Here is a 19,182-nt window from a genome sequence, read left to right on the forward strand (position 1 = left end):
GTATATTTACACCAACAAAAAGGATTTATAACGAAACTAAATTAATTAACATACAACAACTATATTACTATAACACATGTATTCTTATAAAATTATAAAAAAAATTAAATCCAGAAACATTCATTTACAATGAAACTTTACAAAAAGGAGCATGGATCACAACTTCGTAGTGCTTACAACATTTGCTTAAAGAAACGGTAAGAAAAACACAAGCTTTGAAGGTGCATTAATCTTAATATATATAAATCTCTTGTCACGATGTTTGTCCGCGATGGACTCCTAAACTACTTAACCGATTTTAAATTAAATTGGCACACCGTGAGCAGTGTTTTCCAACTTAAGAGATAGGATAGTTTAGATTTTTAATTATAGTCGCAATTTTATTTTATTGTAAATTATTTTTCTATAATTAATTGACAGTCACATGTTATATATATATAATACTACTATACAAATTAAAGGCTTAGCGATACTGAATGCTTTAAAAACAAAATCAAACGCAGACGAAGTCGCGGGCAACAGCTAGTGTATAATAAATTACCTAACGACGTTATAATAGAACAAAATTTCCATATTTTTAAGAAAAAACTTAAAATCTTTGTAATTTACAAAATCTGAGTGCAGTCCTGGCTATGTATGACAGTATGAAGTATTTATTTATAATTTTACTCTCATGTTTTTTTTTATATAATTTCTGATTGTTTTGTACGTGCCGTTGTTTGTAGTTTTAATATTGCCTACATAAAATATGTTGTAAATAAACGTCTTTAACCACTTTATTTACTTGCTAGGGTCAAATTGACGTATGTTGACCTGAAAACGAACTCCATTATAAGTTTACTGATTTGTACCGTAGATACAACCCTGTTTCAAACCGTCCAAATCAAGTTTATAATGCTCTGCTGTGAGGATACAATATCCGCAAACTTTTGTGGTAAAGCGACGCGGCACTACGTTTTGATGAGTGCTCCACTTTTGCTGCTGAAGTGGACTTTTCGCTGAGCGACTTTATTTTAATTTATAACGAATTTTGCATTCAAATACTCGGTTGTGCTCCAGAAAAAAGTGGATCATCGAAGTACCTATCGGGTTATGTTCAAAGTATTCATGAATGTAAATGGTGGTAAATGGTCAGCCCATTGAAAAGAAAATGCAATTTTATTTGTCGGCCGATTGGCGCAGTTTGCAGTGACCCTGCTTTCTGAGTCCAAGGCCGTGGGTTCGATTCCCACTGCTGGAAAATGTGTATGTCTGTTTTTATTTTAATCATTTGATATAGTTTGCTATTATGTAGGTACATGACAACATGGCGTTACAAACATATTTATTTACATTTCTTTATTCACGGTTAAGATTAAATTATTATAATATTAAATAATAACATGTTATATAAAATGGAATTATTAAATTAAATTAAAATTAAAATGTCAGTCAGATAGTAATATATGTCAAATGCTATTTTCATCAACTGATTGTTAATATTTAATTTTATATAACACTTTAAATAGGAATAATGAATATAATATTTAAATAGGTATTAGGTTAGGGAAGGTTCATTGCATAGCCTTATTGTGAAATGTGGCATGTCGTGGTATTGAGGTCTATTCAGCTAGGAATTCTTTAATGTCGTAAACGCACAGCAAATGTCGGTAGAAGGCATTACAATTTTTTTTATTATTGGAACTAATCGTATCCGGCAACTTGCACACATTTCCCATATAAATAAACCATTATAAATGGGAATATCGCTCAAAGGGTACACAAGCCTGCCATGTAAACTTACCTCAACAAAGGTGTCAGACACAAATCTCTGCACCAAAGAGGTCTTCCCGCATTGTGTGTCTCCCACAAGCACAACTTTGATCTCCTCCTCAGAGGGGGTGCCCGCGCCCCCCTCTGAACACTTCTTGCCGGACCACATGTCACTACTCGGTGTAATCTGTAACAACGAACAAGTTTTTGAGCAACGGGATTGCACAATCTTCTATCTACTCTTTAACTTTGTCCTTTTATGGTAATACAATGGTTTTTGACAAATAAATAAAATAAATATACTATGACAATACACACATCGCCATCTAGCCCTAAAGTAAGCGTAGCTATTATTATGGGTACTAAGATGACCGATGAATATTTTTATGTATATATACATAAATAATTATAATATACATATAAACACCCAGACACTGAAAAACATTTATGTTCATCACACAGACATTTTCCAGTTGTGGGAATTGAACCCACAGCCTTGACTTAGAAAGCAGGGTCGCTGCCCACTGCGCCAATCGACCGTCCAAGAAGACATGACACAAAGACGTCCGGCTAAGCGATTTAGTGTTCCGGTGGGATAGCGCGTGGAAATCAATTAGGGGTATGAATACCATACTCCCTAACAGGTTAGCCCGCTACCATCTTAGACTGCATCATCTCTTTCCACCAGTTGACATTGCATCAAGGGCTAACTGGTAGCGTAATTATAAAAAAAAGGTAATAATTGGACCAAGCACCCTACCAGATAGTTAGGTGGAAAACCAAGGAACACGTCATGCAAAATTCCACCCTCTGCCCATCAATCTTGAGGCGTAGGTGTTCAAGCTCACAACACTTTCGATTACTTTAAAAATGCGTACATGGTAATGAGATGATATCGATAACAAAGCTACAGCTTTGGTTTTTTATTTTTAACATTCGTTAAAAACCCACAACTACGAGAGTTCTTAAAGCGTCGTGTCTAAGAAGTCTGTAAATTTAAAGACCATTATAACTGAAGTGAAATACAGGTAGTTGTAGATATATTTATACATTTTATACTCTTTCATTAAATGTACATTCAAGGGATACTGTGCGTACATGGTAATGAGATGATGTCGATAACACAGCTGCAGCTTTGGTTTTTTTTAACGTTCGTTAAAAAACCAGAACTACGAGAGTTCTTAAAGCGTCGTGTCTAAGAAGTCTGTAAATTTAAAGACAATTATGACTGAAGTGAAATACAGGTAGTTGTAGATATATTTATACATTTTATACTCTTTCATTAAATGTACATTCAAGGGATACTGTGCGTACATGGTAATGAGATGATGTCGATAACACAGCTACAGCTTTGGTTTTTTTTAAACCAAAAAAACCAGAGCTACGAGGGTTCTTAAAGCGCCCTGTCTAAGAAGAAGTATGTAAACTTAAAGGCCATTGTAACTGAAGTGAAATACTATTATTATTATTATTATTTAACTCTTTATTTGTACACCACAATGAAGTTAGGAAAATAAAAAAAAACAAAAGAAATACAAAGACAGAAGTAGAATACAAAAGGCGGCCTTATCGCTAAGTAGCGATCTCTGCCAGGCAACCTTTGGATTAGGACAAGATGAGAGAGAGCGGACAGGTGGTGTAAAATTATTATAAACGTACATTCAAATAGCTAAATACAAATACATAAACAAAATTGCACAAATAAGAAAAATATAATAAATAAATATAAAATAATAAACTAATATATACTCAATCATACACATATATGAACATATAGATAATAAAAATAAACATAATCAAGGTATAATAAATGTCGTCATTATAGTGCAAGATAATATGCTTTCACCGCGTTTTTAAATGTTTCAAGCGATTTTGCCTCACGTATATTTAGTGGGTTAATACGGGTAGTTATAGATATAATTATAAATTTTACACTCTTTCATTAAATGAACATTCAAGGAATACTTAGCAGAAAAATAAATTGATTCACTCGCTCGTTTGCCCAGTAATATCGAAGCGCTAGAAAGCCAGGGTAAAGTGGACGGTTATTTTTTTTCTTAACTTTAAAATCGGGATTCGCTTGTTCGACGCGTTATGGATTTTCCTAGTTATATTCCAACAAAATCCGTTTAACCAATTTTATTGAATTTTTCCACAAAAGTATGCGTATGTGCTTTCTTTCAATCCACCCACTTCTGACATAACGGAATTGTGGTCGTTTTAAGCAATAAAATATCACTTATTTTTGCTAAGAATTATAATGTTACTATAAAACTTATAACTATACTAATTAATGCACAAGTCAGGCTGGCTGCATTTCCGGACTGAACCGCCAGACCGTGTAAAAAATAGACTCCAGGGTTCATCATATGAACCCTTTACCGGCCCACTACAGGGCACCGGCCGTAAGGCCGTAGTCTAAAACGCTGACCCAGTGCGGAATGGTGGACTCCACATAACTTTGAGAACATTATTTAGAACACTCAGGCATGAAGGTTTCTTCACGATGTTTTCCTTCAACATTGAAGTCCCTGGGTACGCCCATGAGTGTAGTGAAGGTATAAATTTTGGTAGCACTGAAAAGTTTCATCATCAAAACTTAATTCATTTTGCAGTCAATTGTAAATTTTACTGTCTGATACAAATTTTTGCCGAATTAATCTATCTGTAACCAATTGATCTGAAATCCTCATTGTCTTGAGTAACGAGAATAATTTCAATTGGTTTTGCAAGTCTTTGTATTTTACTTTGCAATGTTGCGATGGAAAACGCAACATTGTAAAAACACAGAATTTCTATTTTCCTGTTACGTGCATACATACTTGCATCCGCTCTTACGCAACAAATCCCGCCCTGACGAGTCGCATTAGCCGTATGCTTTATTGCTCCGTGCTCTTTTGTTTTTTTATTTGTGAAGCTTAAGCTCGAAGGCTGTTAGATAGCCTACAACCTTCTTCGATAAATGGGCTATCAAATCAATAATTTCATTGGCGGCCGATTGGCGAGGTGGGCAGCGACCCTGTTTTCTGAGTCAAGGCTCGTTTCCCACAACTGGAAAATGTTTGTGTGTTGAACATGAATGTTTTTCAGTGTCTGGGTTTTTATTTGTATAAAATAAGTATTTATGTATATTATACATAACAATATTCATCAGTTATCTTAGTACCCATAACACAAGCTACGCTTACTTTGGGGCTAGATGGCGATGTGTGTATTGTCGTAGTATAATTATTTATTTGATTCAAAATACAAAATTCATTTATTTCAAGTAGGCCTAATACGAGCACTTTTGAAACGTCAAGTCTGTCCGTGTGTAGTGACTCTACCACCGGTTTGGAAGGCAGATTCTACCGAGAAGAAGCCGGCAAGAAACACAGCAGTTGCTCTTTTCCAACATGAAAAATTTACAATTTACATTTTAACATTCATTTTTCTATCTTGTGAGAGATGAAAGCGGAGCTGAGTGCTTCCAAGATTAAGTGCAATGATTTTTCAAATACGACTGTTTTATTAAGTGCGATGATTTTTCAAATACGACTGTTATATGTGAGCTCGAACAAAAACAAAAACAAAAACATAACAATAATAACAAACAAACGCGTCAGCTTTATTATTAAAGCCAAGTAAATTTTAATTCTATTAAAACAATTTGATTTCAAATTGATTCAATAAAATTAAACTGTTGCTAAATCCTCAAATGCTAACCAGTAATTCCCGCATTTGCGTGTAATCCAATGTTTACCATACATTTATGAAACTAACGGATTATATAACAAAAGATATTAAGCTGATTTCCTTTTACCGTACGTGTATAACTGCCATAGTATAAAAATATATTTGCACTGTTTATGTCAGTTGAGCACATATTTTTTCGACTTATCGCTCCATTATTATTGTTTGTAGGGTTACCATGAAATTTTAAGTCTTAAAATCCGAATTTGGAGCGTTACTTCGTTTATTACTATGGTAAGTGTAACATAGTAATAACGAGTATTTATACCCGGGTATTTTGCGTAAAATAATCGCGTGCAGTATAAACTACAACTTTACATCCTTACTGATATATAAAAGTGATACTGCGTATGTTTATTTCATATTAAGCTGTAACAATTTCATGTTATTTTTTCACAGAGTTAGATTATGGTCCGTAATATGACATAGGCTACTTTTTATAGTACATGGCAATAATAAACACGGACGAAGCCCAGTGGCGTGCATAGATGCAAACGGTATGCAGATTATATAAAATTATAAAAATCTCAGTTGTAAGAGTTATAAAAAGCCTACCCTTGCGTTTTGTATAACTCGTACTGGTTTAATATAACTCTTTTTATATCATCTGTATACCCTGTGCATATACCACCTCTATGCACGCCACTGACGAAGCCGCAAAAATTTGTAGTCAGTAATAATGTAAGTCACAACTAACAACGGCTCTAGGAGAATATTTACAAACTCAAAGTCAGTAAATGTGTATACTTATTGTCTTTGACGTTAATACTACTTTTACAAGAACCAGAGCTCCTTATTTTAACATGCTTACCAACTAAACTTATAAAGCCAAAGCCAGCCAGTCCCACCTGTGAAAAAATAACTTCTGATCTTCCATTAAAGAGGAAAGTTATATGCTAAAGTGGATGTGACTGCAGTTTACATGAAAACTTATACTGACACAACTGTTGATAATAAAATCGTGTCACAATCGTTACTGCAATTTGTGACGTAAAACTTGTCAATTCTTTTCGAAAGCTGCCAAATCATTATAGCGGAATACATTTAGTACGTAATCAGATTTCTCTACCATAAAGTTGACTGAACTGAACGGATTTTATTTATTTCATTATAATAACCTGTGATATTAACAAACTGTTGTATTTAGGTAATATCGTTATTTTTTCAGATTATGCTGTAAAAATAATATTATAGATATTTTAGGTATCATTGTCATGTTCAATTGTTTTTGAAGTTTTACTTCTTTTGGCGCGTCAGGGAAAAATTATGAGAGCAAATTTTTAAGAGGCGCGCGCTCACCGTTTCGTGCAACCGACACCCTGAAGTTAGCTATATAGTCAACATTATAGGTTTCTAAAGAAAAGGTTTGACAGTTACACTCGGAATTGTCTAAGTCTGCGGGCTCATTCCGGTGATTTAATTGATTCAATTGTACACAGATCTCAAATTTTAATGTTGAGTGAAACTTAGTTGTCCAATAATGAGAAAACTAGATAATGCGTTATAATAAAACTTGCAATGTATTAAATAACTCTTTTCTATTGTAAGTGTCGTTTTTCCTACAAACGTAGTGGAAGGCAAAACATAAAATTTTTGGAAAGATTTTTATCTTGTTACGCCAAAGCAATATAACTTCTAACGCGTGTACATAAGTACACAAACATTTTTTTATTACTACAATACAGATTAGCCCTTGATTGCAATATCACCTGGTGGTAGGTTATAATGCAGTCTACGATGGTAGCGGGTAACCTGCTAGGGAGTATTGCAGTTATATTTAAAAAAAAAACCCTAATCGGTTTCTGGATAAAGGGATCAAGACTATTAATGTCCAACGGCTTGGCACAGACTCTCTCGAATTTTGCATTTTTTTTTAAAAACTAGAGCTTGGAAAGGTTGTGGAAAGCTTTAACGATTATTATCACATGATAGTTAATCATTAAACTGTATAAAAAAGTGTTAAATCATAAATATCAGTAATGCTCTCGGGCTTGTAGTTCCTATAATTAAAACTCACAAATTATGTTTTACGACTTTTTAAATTACAGTATTAATTTATTTCATACAAAATACCGAAATCCTATTATGTCTGTCAAGTGGCATAACTATGTGCAACCAAATACATTTGATTCGACATCATCGTGTCGCGAGTCGTGGTTCGCGCGCCTTTATCGATGTCACATTACAGAGTAGTAACAAGTGGATTATCTGTGTAAAATCTTTAATTTTTAATATTTCACAAACTGTCGAGTTAAAAAATAATCGAGAACAGAACAGAAAAAATCGAAAAACAGAGAACAAAAGTTATTAGCTATAATGTAAAATACTACAAGGCCGAGAGCTTTTCTGTATCTTTTATTTAACCCTGTATAACTATAAAAGCAGTCCCTGTTAAATCCACATAAAGGATGGCTGTCCTATTTGCGTAGGATTAATTCATAAGTTAAAACATGTATTAATAATATGCGTTAAATACTCTATAAAAACTCTCATAAAAATTTATTAAATTGTTATGAGTAAGTTTAATAGAAGATGTATGTAAGAAAATGGGCGTAGAAATTAAATGATCTGTACAGCTTTCGGCAGCTCACCGTTAATAGGACATAAGAAAGTACGATAAAACCTCCGAGGGAGTCGTAAATCCGTAGGCAAGTAGCGATGACTCAAAATTATTTTTATGATCTCTTATAGGGTTACCAAAAATGTAGTCTTTTAAAATTGTAAAAGTTTTCGGAGTAAAATTACTTTAAGCACGCTTGATTCCGAGAGTAAGGACGTAAATGCGTGACGAGAGCGTTACGAAAAGTGTGATCGGGCGAGGCGACAGTGGCGTGCATAGAGGGTATGTACAGGGTATGCAGATGATATAAAATGAAGAAAATCTCCAGTAAGAGTTATAAATACTAGGTAGGCTTTTTATAACTCTTACAATGCCAATCCTTAAGTTTTCTATTAGTCGTACTGGAGATTTTCTTCATTTTATATCATCTGCATACCCTGTGCATACCCTCTATGCACGCCACTGCGAGGCGAGTGTGATAGAAATAGAGAGAGAGTTACGTTTCAAATATACATACATATATATGGAGCTAAAGTAGTTAGCTTCTTTGCTAGATAGCTAGTTTTTTGTTAGAGTATAGTGCAACACTTATTATTATGTCGATTGAAATGTAGCTTTCGCAATTCAAAAGCAACAAATCGCAAATCTGTGTGATACATAATTTTCAAAGGTTCCAAAAATTTTGGTTCGTGATGAAGACAATAATCGAACTGTTACACAGTATTAAACTCTATTGTATAAAAAAAACGGCCGATTCACTCAGTGAACGAGTAATAAAAGGCCAGCTCAAACTATAGGATCCAACAGTAGATAAGATAGATAAGATCCAACAGTAGATAGGGAAGGTTATTTGAAATTTTTACGAGACAAGAGGTTTTTATAATTATTAGCGACTTTGTCAGGGAAATAGGTTATTTTATAAACTAACCCACTTTTAAGGGTTTTTTTGAGAGATGAAGAGAGATAATTCAATATAAATAAAATTCATGGTTACCCTAAAATAAAACGTGGCCACGGTTGCGTGGAAAAATCAATGAAAGAATAAAGTGGGGAAGTTAGACAACTCCGTAAGCAAAATAATATGTACTAAAAGATATTGTTGAGTTTATTGCATGAAGGTCTTATGGGATAATATCTTTCTCCATTTTAAGGAGTTTACATTAAAGTAGCTGATATATACACTACGAAACGTCATAAGCATGCTGCATGGGTGTGTTACTCATAAACGTAAACTTCCTTCCCGTAATTAAATTTTTATTTTCGTTGTCTCCTCATTATTATTTTACACCATAGCCACCAAGAACAAGGTTTATCTACATATCATTTTCTTGAATCTTGATAACAAAATGCCTGTTTGTGTGAGGATATTATCGACGTAAAATACGTTATTATGACTTATTTATAAAGGACAGGTTTGTTTGGATCTCTGGACTTTTTTGGATCGACCAATATTTTTTAAAGTGAGTACATAGTTTTCACGGGTGACTGGTACTGGGTGATAATTTAGCCAGCGCACGTTAGCCTTTTTCCGTACGGCTGTTATCTAATTATTAAATAATATAATAAATATTTTTAAAGTCTCTGTAACTTCTAGATAGAAACGTACACACGGTAAAGAATTATTCAAATTGGTTCCAGAGTTTATCAATTACAAACAAACAAATAAATATTCCCTGTATATAATATTAGTATAGAAGTAATGATTGATTAATTTGAAGACCCACTGCACTGCTGACTTTTAAGTTACTGGCTAAACAGTATAAAATAAGTTATCTAACTTTCAAATCGAATCCAAACGAAATTGAACCTTAAAAATGTTTTATACGTTAAGTAAGTTTCGCTTCGATACCACAGCAATCTCAGGGGATGCTGACTCCAGATTTCACAGTTGCAAAGTTGTATGGAAAAACGTTTTGTTGCGTATAAAGAATCAAGAAATATGAATAACATATTACAGATTAACTGTCTGCAGAGCTAGCACAGGCTGGGGACATAAATTATATCCCCTGACAGTGGATAAAATTAACGTGTCCAGTTGCTAAAACACTGGAACATGGAATAGAAGAAGTTTACCCCCGTTTATTAATACACATATATTATTGGGATATTATTTCCATTTGTGCGCCAGTGCTCTGAGAGTTGATAAAGCTGTTAGGAGAAGATACATTTTTATCCTTTCCCCGGGGAGATAATTGTCTTCTGCCCATGCTAGCCAAATGGAAATAAAATCCAAATAATATATGTGTATTAATAAACGGGGGTAAACTTCTCCTATTCCATGTTCTATTCCTTGTCAGGGGATATAATTGGGGGATATAATTTTTATCTCCCGTCCTTGCTAGCCCTGCTGCCTATGCTAACAGTGCTGTGTTGTGTGTGTGTGTGCTATTAAAGTGGCTGCCAGCTCATGCTGAGATGTGGGCGTCGGCCACTCCAAAGACTCGGCATGTACTAAAGCTCTGCAGTTTATTAGTACAGGCTTAGCGACACTTAGTACGGGAAGATGGGAAGGTGACATCTGAATACAGATTTCACCTTCATGTCATCGTTCAAAAAGCATTCTTATTTGCGTATAGTTTTCAAAATCCGTAATAATTCCTTATTTCCGTAATATTTATTAATACTTTTTAACAATAACTCATACATAGTTTACAGTTTTAATTAATATGAGACGCACTGCATTTAATATTGTAGGATTTTCATATTACATGCAGTATTGTGAAGTGCATTATATAATTAAAAAAAGGGGATGCACATTGTACGTTTATTCATACATATATATGGAGCTAAAGTAGTTAGCTTCTTTGCTAGATAGCTAGTTTTTTGTTAGAGTATAGTGCAACACTTATTATTATGTCGATTGAAATGTAGCTTTCGCAATTCAAAAGCAACAAATCGCAAATCTGTGTGATACATAATTTTCAAAGGTTCCAAAAATTGTGGTTCGTGATGAAGACAATAATCGAACTGTTACACAGTATTAATCTCTATTGTATAAAAAAAACGGCCGATTCACTCAGTGAACGAGTAATAAAAGGCCAGCTCAAACTATAGGATCCAACAGTAGATAGGGAAGGTTTTTTGAAATTTTAACGAGACAAGAGGTTTTTATAATTATTAGCGACTTTGTCAGGGAAATAGGTTATTTTATACACTAACCCACTTTTAAGGGTTTTTTTGAGAGATGAAGAGAGATAATTCAATATAAATAAAATTCATGGTTTTCAAAATCCGTAATAATTCCTTATTTCCGTAATATTTATCAATACTTTTTAACAATAACTCATACATAGTTTACAGTTTTAATTAATATGAGACGCACTGCATTTAATATTGTAGGATTTTCATATTACATGCAGTATTGTGAAGTGCATTATATAATTAAAAAAAGGGGATGCACATTGTACGTTTATTCAAGAGCCTGACGTGATGCGCTCTAGATATTTTGTTGTAATTTTTACTTTTGCCGTTTAAACGTTGGTAATAGTAAAGTTATACAACATTTTTAAGTCTGTGTAAAGTAAATTGTAGAAAATAACTTCCACTATCAACTGACGTCCTCCTTGGCTCAGCGCTGAGGGCCATGGATTCAAGTGAGAGGTTCCGGGTTCGAGCCCCGGTAGATGAAATTTGGGAATTTATAATTTCAGAATTTTCTCTGGCTTGGTCTGGTGGGAGGCTTCTGCCGTGGCTAGTTACCACCCTACCGACAAAAACGTACCGCTAAGCGATTAAGTGTTCCGGTACGATGCCGTAGTAACCAATTAGGGGTATGGGTTTAATAAAACAGCCCTACCCCTAACAGGTTAGCCCGTTATCAACTTTGACGGCATCATAATTTACCAGCAGGTGAGATTGCAAGGGTTAACTTGTAGAGGAATTAAAAAAAATACTGTGATCACCAACTCGTACGCCCAGGGATTGCCCATAAGCCTTATGGGCAAACCCTTCCTTTGGGACATGCCACTAGTCCAGCAGTTGTTGCTCCTGCCGGGGAACGAATCTGGGACCTCCCACTTTAAACCACAGCATTCACCACTACGCCAGGGTGGTCGTCTAAATTGAAGTAGACATTTTTAACTAACCAGAAACTTGATATTTGATATCAGTATCTGTATATAGCGGAGATCTCTAGAGATTCGCAGTAACAAAAACAAACACGTTTCGATTTAAACTTTCATATTATATCGAATTCCATTTCGCACTGTTTTCAAACAATAGATATGACCTGTAGTTCCCAAAGGGCGTTTCACAGAAAAACCAATAACTTTATTTTGATGAAGCGCGACCTTTTTTGGCACCACCCGCGTCGGAATCGAGAAGTCTTAGATATCGATGATCCTCGCTCAGTAGTTTGCGCTGCGGACGTATAAGTGATAGATTCGGATTCGATTTTTTGATGTACTTATTCTTAGTTGCAGTAGATTAGTCGGTAGGGTGGTAACTAGCCACAGCCGAATCCTCTCACCAGAACAGATAAGAGAACATACATTATGGATTCCCGAATTTGAACTCGGGGCCTCCACTTATAAGGTCCCATTGCTCACAACTGGGTCAGGGAGTTCTTCACACTAAAGGCTCACAAAGTATCAGCTTGGAATCATATATTACGATCTTGAAGGCCACTCTACGCTGTTGATAGGATGCAGGAAACCGTTAACAAAAGGGGTAACCATTTGAAAATAATATATTTACCGATTTTTACGCGCTATTGTACCGTTTAATGTTGCTTGTGGTTACGCGATCACTTGCGGAGCCCATTAAAAATAGCTTAAATATGGTTACTGTAATTTAAAAAGTAAAATGAAGTGGGTTATATATTTGGTTTATGAGTCCGATTCGCGCATGGAAGGTTTCGTATTTTTGAAAGGGTAAAACTTAAAAAATCTTATCCTTTTTTGTTTTCTTACCCCATTAATGGGCTATTAGTTATGTTCAAGTACGGATCACGAGGCCTTCAGTTCGAATCCCGGGTCGGGCAGAAATTAAATATGGTATTGTATATTGTTAAATTACGAAAATTAAGCTTCGTTTGCTTAATTAATTTTAATATAATTATATATATATATATATATATATATATATATATATATATGTAATTTATAATTTCTTTAATCTTTATACTTACTGCACGTTAAACAGATCTCCGAAACCTCGGAGATTTTGACTTTACAATGAATAATTGTTAATTGATTTTTGTTGATTAATAATTGTTATTTCTTCAATCTTTATAAAATTTGAGAAATTAAAACTTACACCATATTAAATAAAAGATTCTCCTGCTTTTCTCGGAGTAGGTATATACGAGTACATACTATACGAGTTTTATGGAATTCCGCAGAGTAACGCCTGCTTCTGTCATATGTACATTATTAACCCCCGTTGCTAACAGAGCCTAAATTTGATTTTAAATACTAGTTGTGCCCCGAGACGAACAAGTCTGTATACGGAATTGCAATAAAAAAATACGCGTACAGACTTATTCACCGCGAGGTACACTGCGGGGCGCAGCTAGTGTTTAATACGATTGATTATTTTCTGTGGTACAACTTTTGCTGTTCCTAAAGTTTGTTGGAGCGTTTAGTTTTCACTGAATTCGTACCGTGAAATAACATTTCCGTTATACAGGAGTGGTATCGCATCATCTCTTTGGAGCGATGCCAAGATGGCCGACTGCGGATATCCTGTACAATGTACATAGGCGTACAAGTTACAATGCAAAATTGCTTTTGATATCCTAAACACCCGTGCGTGCGCTGGGATATATAAATGTCTCTATCTATTTCTATTTAGCTAAAATTTCATTAAGTTGCTAACTATGGGCCTCATAGGAAGGCTCGGAGTCACTCAGCGGGCGATGTACACAGCTCTGCTAGGGGTATCTCTAAGCGATCAAATCAGAAGTGAGGAGATCCGCAGAAGAACCAGAGTTACCAACATTGCTCAGCGTGTCGAAGCTGAAGTGGCAATGGGAGGGGCACATAGCTCGGATAACCGAGGGACGTTGGGGCCCCAAGGTGCTGGAATCGCGACCTCGCACGGTTATACGCAACGTAGGTCGGCCCTCAATGAGGGGGACAGACGACATCAAGCCAGTCGCTGAGAGCCGCTGGAAACAAGCGGCCCATGACCTTGGAACTCCCTACACAAGAACCTCGTGCAGCCGTCGACGACAATCGACAATCAAATTAAATAAATAAGTAAATATACTACGACAATTCACACATCGCTATCTAGCCCCAAAGTAAGCATAGCTTGTGTTATGGGTACTAAGATGGCTGATGAATAATTATATTAATAATATACATAAATACTTATAATATATAGATAAACACCCAGACAATGAAAAACATTCATGTTCATCACACAAACATTGTCCAGTTGTGGGAATCGAACCCACGGCCTTGGCTCAGAAAGCGGGGTTGCCCACTGCGCCAATCGGCCGTCAATCGGCCTTTGTTTCGGTTGTTCACAGTAGTATCTAAGTAAAATTAGGTTTTATTTAAAAAAACCTCGCCATTTGTTATTTGATTGTCTCTTACCATTCGAAATAGAAAGAACTACGATAGCCTAATAGAAAACATTGAGACGTACCTCTCACATTTCAGAAGTGTAGTGTAGAGGTAGTAGACTTGACGTTGTGGTAGAGGAGAGTCAAATGCCAGCTGTCAACTGTCAGCTATCAGCTGTCAACTGTCAACTGTCAGCTGTCAACTGTCAGATGTCAACTGTCACCTGTCAACTGTCAGCTGTCAACTAGGGTTCAAGGTTAGGGGACGCAGCGTGCGCTGTGCTTATGGGATATAGCTAGCAAGGGAGTGGAATATCAGCGATAAAAGTTGTTACTAGTATTCTACAAGAGGTATGTTACTAAATATAAAAAAAAGCTTAGTTTTTAAACCAACCATTTTAAATTAATTTATTATATTTTGCATCATTTGATAAAGAAAAGTGTATCTTAGATAAAATATGTAAAATTGGTATTTATAATGTTTTCACCACTATGAATTAAATAAATTTATTATTATTATTAAATGGTAATTTAAGTAATTACATACCACTTGCTGTATGGTGAAGGGAGATATCGTGAGGTCACCTGCAACTAGCAAGCCTGAAAGCTTACCGCAATGTCCTCACCACTTCCAATTTAAACTTTTTCATCACTAACACAAGCTAAGTAATTTTATAAACTTTTCACTAGATTCTCACGTTAATCGAAGCAATATAAAAATAAGCCAAACAAAGCATAACCGGGTTTAGCTTTCCAATAAAAATTCCACATCACGATTAAATTCCTAACTATTACGGGTATAGCCATAGAATTAAGAACATACAGAACCCTAATTCAGCCATTATTGCATGAAGTGCATTGTGTCCAAAAACAGTGAAAACGTACCCCGCACGTCTAACCTCACACCCGTGGAATGTTGCTAGCTCTCAAACATTTTCTTATTTGCCCCATTTTATGGTAAACGTTTAAAATATTAGAGGTAAAATACTAACTGACAACTTCGAAATGGAATGAAATGACTAACCGCCTGTTCGAGAAACATGCTTAAGTATTAGTCATGTACACGGGTTCTGCATGTTCATAATTCTGTGGGTAGAGCCCCTTAAAATAATATCTCCTACCGAGCGGGGTAGTTTAATTAGTAACAGTTTATTGCTCCGTTATCTGGCAATAATTATATTTAAACTGAAAGTTTTTGGGGCCCTAAGCGGCGTAGGAATTTAAGACGCCTTTTAAGTCTGAAACTTTTAGTGCGCGGGGCAATTCGATGAAAGAGAAAATAATGTGAGAAGTCTTGACCCACTCGTTATTCATTTTCTTTCTCATAGAGCATTTTGGCAAAACTTTTTCCTACACCTACCATACCTCGGTTCCCTAGAGACCATGCTTTCTGAGCCACGGCTGTGGGTTTGATTCCCACAACTGGAAAACTGCTTGTGTGATATACATGAATTTTTCAGTACCTGAGTGTTTATCTGTATATTATAAGTAATTTAAGTATATTATCCATGAAAATATTCACCAGTCATCTTACCCACCCATAACACACTACGCTAACTTTGGGGCTAGAGGCATATATTTATGTCGTAGTATAAATTCAAATTCAAATTCAAAACTTCTTTTTTCATGTAGGCCTATCACAGGCACTTATGAAGCGTTCATACATATATGTTTACATAATTGTAAGGAGATGGTGATAACTTCGTTCGCCAACTTAAACCTAAAGCTACGAGGGTAGTCTACGCACCCTGCGGTACGCGCCCTGGTCTAAGAAGAGCCCACAGCAAACTTAGCCGGTATATATTTATATTTTTTTGGCACCCTATAAGGCTTAAGAATTAGGGGCAGCTTTTAATACTGAAACTTTTAATGCTTGAATCAGTTTCAATTCCAGCTGGATAAGGGCCAAGCTATTGCCAGACCAAGCTGATCATAAGTGGAAAACCATCGCCTATAAACAGGACAATATTAAGCAGGGCATGCTAGGAACACGTCATACAACGTACCGCTCTGTGTTCCTGTGTTGTTGTACCTTAGGCGTAGAAACGGGGACATAGGCAATAGCTAGTTCCTTGAAAAGGTAGGAGGGATTGGTTACAACAATTTTCTATAGTATCTACTGATTGCATTGGCTTGGAAGGGGTTTCCCCGGGGAGCGGGCGCGGACAGGTGGCGAATTGCCGACGCGAATAATAAATTACTTTTCACCAGTGCTGGGATTAAAGGCAATGTTGGAAAATTAAGGAGACGTCACTCGGGAAATGGCTAACTTCAGTTCGGTGTTTAACCTAGGGTTGTAGGTTGGCTATATTTTGATTGAATCGGTTAGAGGTTTTAATATCTTAAAAAACCTAGAAACGAATTGCACCGCTACCTACCAGGTCCAGTTTTCGTTCGAGCCGGGCGGCCCGCTGCACTTTCAAATAAAATAAGAATTATTAAAATCCAAATTGATAAAAATTTTCATCTCGTTTCCCGGAGAAAACTTATTGTTTACCGGGATAAAAAGTATCAAAGTCAAAGTCAAAGTCAAAAATATCTTTATTCAAGTAGGCCCACAGGTGGCACTTTTGATGCGTACATAAGAATTACACGGTAGTGAGATGATGGCGATAACCACATTCGTAAACTTAAAACTAAAGCTACGAGGGTTCCAAACGCGTCCCGGTCTAAGAAGAAGCCCACAACAAACTTAGCCGGGTGTTTTCTTTTTTTTTTTTGTTATCGCCATCTGACAATGTCATTTTAAATTATTAGAAGAGCAACCTGGTTAGAGCAATAATTTACACCCAAGCTTTTTTATCGTTTACGTAGTCCTTTATACTATAATAGGACTTTTCTATAAGCTTACGTTTAATACAAACTTTGAACTTTTTAAGAGACATCTCCAAGATGTCAATTGGTAGTTTATTGTAGAATTGTATGCAATTTCCTTTAAACGAATTATGAATTTTATGTAACCTAGTATATTGCACTGTAAGTTTATTCTTACTTCTAATGTTTAAATTATTGCAGTCACATTTTTTCTTAAATTTAGAAATGTTTTTATGGACGTACATTAAATTTTCAAATATGTACTGACTATACACTGTCATTATTTTAAAATCTTTAAATTTATCTCTCAATGACTCTCTCGGACCCATTTTGTAGATAGAACGAACAGCCCTCTTCTGCAGCACGAAAATAGTGCTAATATCAGCAGCATTACCCCAAAGTAAAATTCCATATGACATAATGCTGTGAAAGTAACTAAAATATACCAGTCTAGCAGTTTCTACGTCGGTCATATGGCGTATCTTCTTTACCGCATAGGCAGCAGAACTAAGCCTGTTCGATAAATTATTTACATGAGGGCCCCATTGAAGTTTAGAATCTAACGTTATTCCTAGAAAAACTGTCGTATCCTCCAGTTTCAGTTCCTCATTATTAAGTAGTACAGTGGTTTTCACGTGTTTAACATTAGGTAAAGTGAATTTTATACACTTGGTTTTTTTTCCGTTAAGAACCAAATTATTAGCTTCAAACCACTGTACCACTTTAGCGAGAGAGTTGTTTACGTCGTCAAAAGCTAGTTCACGTCGATTTATTTTAAAAGTCAGTGATGTATCATCGGCAAACAGAACTATCCCGTGTTTATCCTTGGCAAGGTAAGGAAGGTCATTAATGTAAATAAGGAACAGAAATGGTCCTAATATAGACCCCTGTGGGACACCTATTTTCATAACTGATCCATTAGACCGTTTTCCATTCACGTCGACTTTCTGAATTCTATCGCGTAAATAGTTACTCATTAAGTCTAGAGCTACACCCTGAATTCCATAGTGGTGTAGTTTCCTAACTAACGTTTCGTGTTGAACACAATCAAACGCCTTAAATAAGTCACAGAACACACCAAGTGCATCACGTGACTCCTCCTAGGCTTCAAATATGTTTTGTATTAGCTCAACACCTGCGTCGATTGTTGAGCGACCCCGTGTGAAACCAAATTGCTTAATATGAAGTAAATTATACTTATGAAAATGGTAAAGTAATTGATTTAAAATGAGTTTTTCAAAGATTTTACTGAAATCCTATATGTTTGCCCGGAATACCAGCTACCACTATACAAAATTGTATTCAAATCCGTTTAGGCAGTTTATGCCCGGACAGACAGACAGACACAGACAGACAGACAAAAATTAAATAAAAATCTGTTTTTTACTCGGTATGGATTATAAAGCAAGTTAACAAAATACTTAAGGGTAGGCTTTTTATAACTCTTACAATGCCTATCCTTAAGTTTTTTCTAACTCGTACTGTAGATTTTCTTCACTTTATGTCATCTGCACACCCTGTGCATACCCTCTATGCACGCCACTGCCTCTAGGCTATCACCGCTTGACAGCACGTACTGTTCGAATACTTCAGTCTGCAAGCTATCTCATGGATATTCATGGATCATGTTACGGAGTTTCCCCAACGCTGTTGCTCAATTGGATTAGACGATTGACCTCTTTCACAACATTTGTTCGATCTGACCGTACCCTGTGTATACTAGTCTGAAATTGAGCCACGGGAGCCATGTTTCAAAGATTACTGTGGGACGGAAGGTGACTATGAAACGGAACGCGAATCTTCGCCAAAGTGA

At 35.7% G+C, this 19,182-nt stretch overlaps 1 protein-coding gene across 3 annotated transcripts in view; it reads right to left on the reverse strand.

Moving 5' to 3' along the window:
- The window catches only part of LOC120631122 (rho-related GTP-binding protein RhoN-like), a 172,065-nt gene that overhangs the window by 45,586 nt on the left and 107,297 nt on the right, over positions 1-19,182 (reverse strand). For all 3 annotated transcript variants that reach the window (XM_039900566.1, XM_039900565.1, XM_039900564.1), the window contains exon 2: positions 1,784-1,939. In XM_039900566.1, the coding sequence (XP_039756500.1) occupies positions 1,784-1,921 (138 nt within the window). In that variant the 5' untranslated portion in view covers positions 1,922-1,939. The remainder of the gene's footprint in view (positions 1-1,783; positions 1,940-19,182) is intronic.

This window comes from Pararge aegeria, chromosome 17, assembly GCF_905163445.1.
Source record: "Pararge aegeria chromosome 17, ilParAegt1.1, whole genome shotgun sequence".
Classification (NCBI taxonomy): domain Eukaryota; kingdom Metazoa; phylum Arthropoda; class Insecta; order Lepidoptera; family Nymphalidae; genus Pararge; species Pararge aegeria.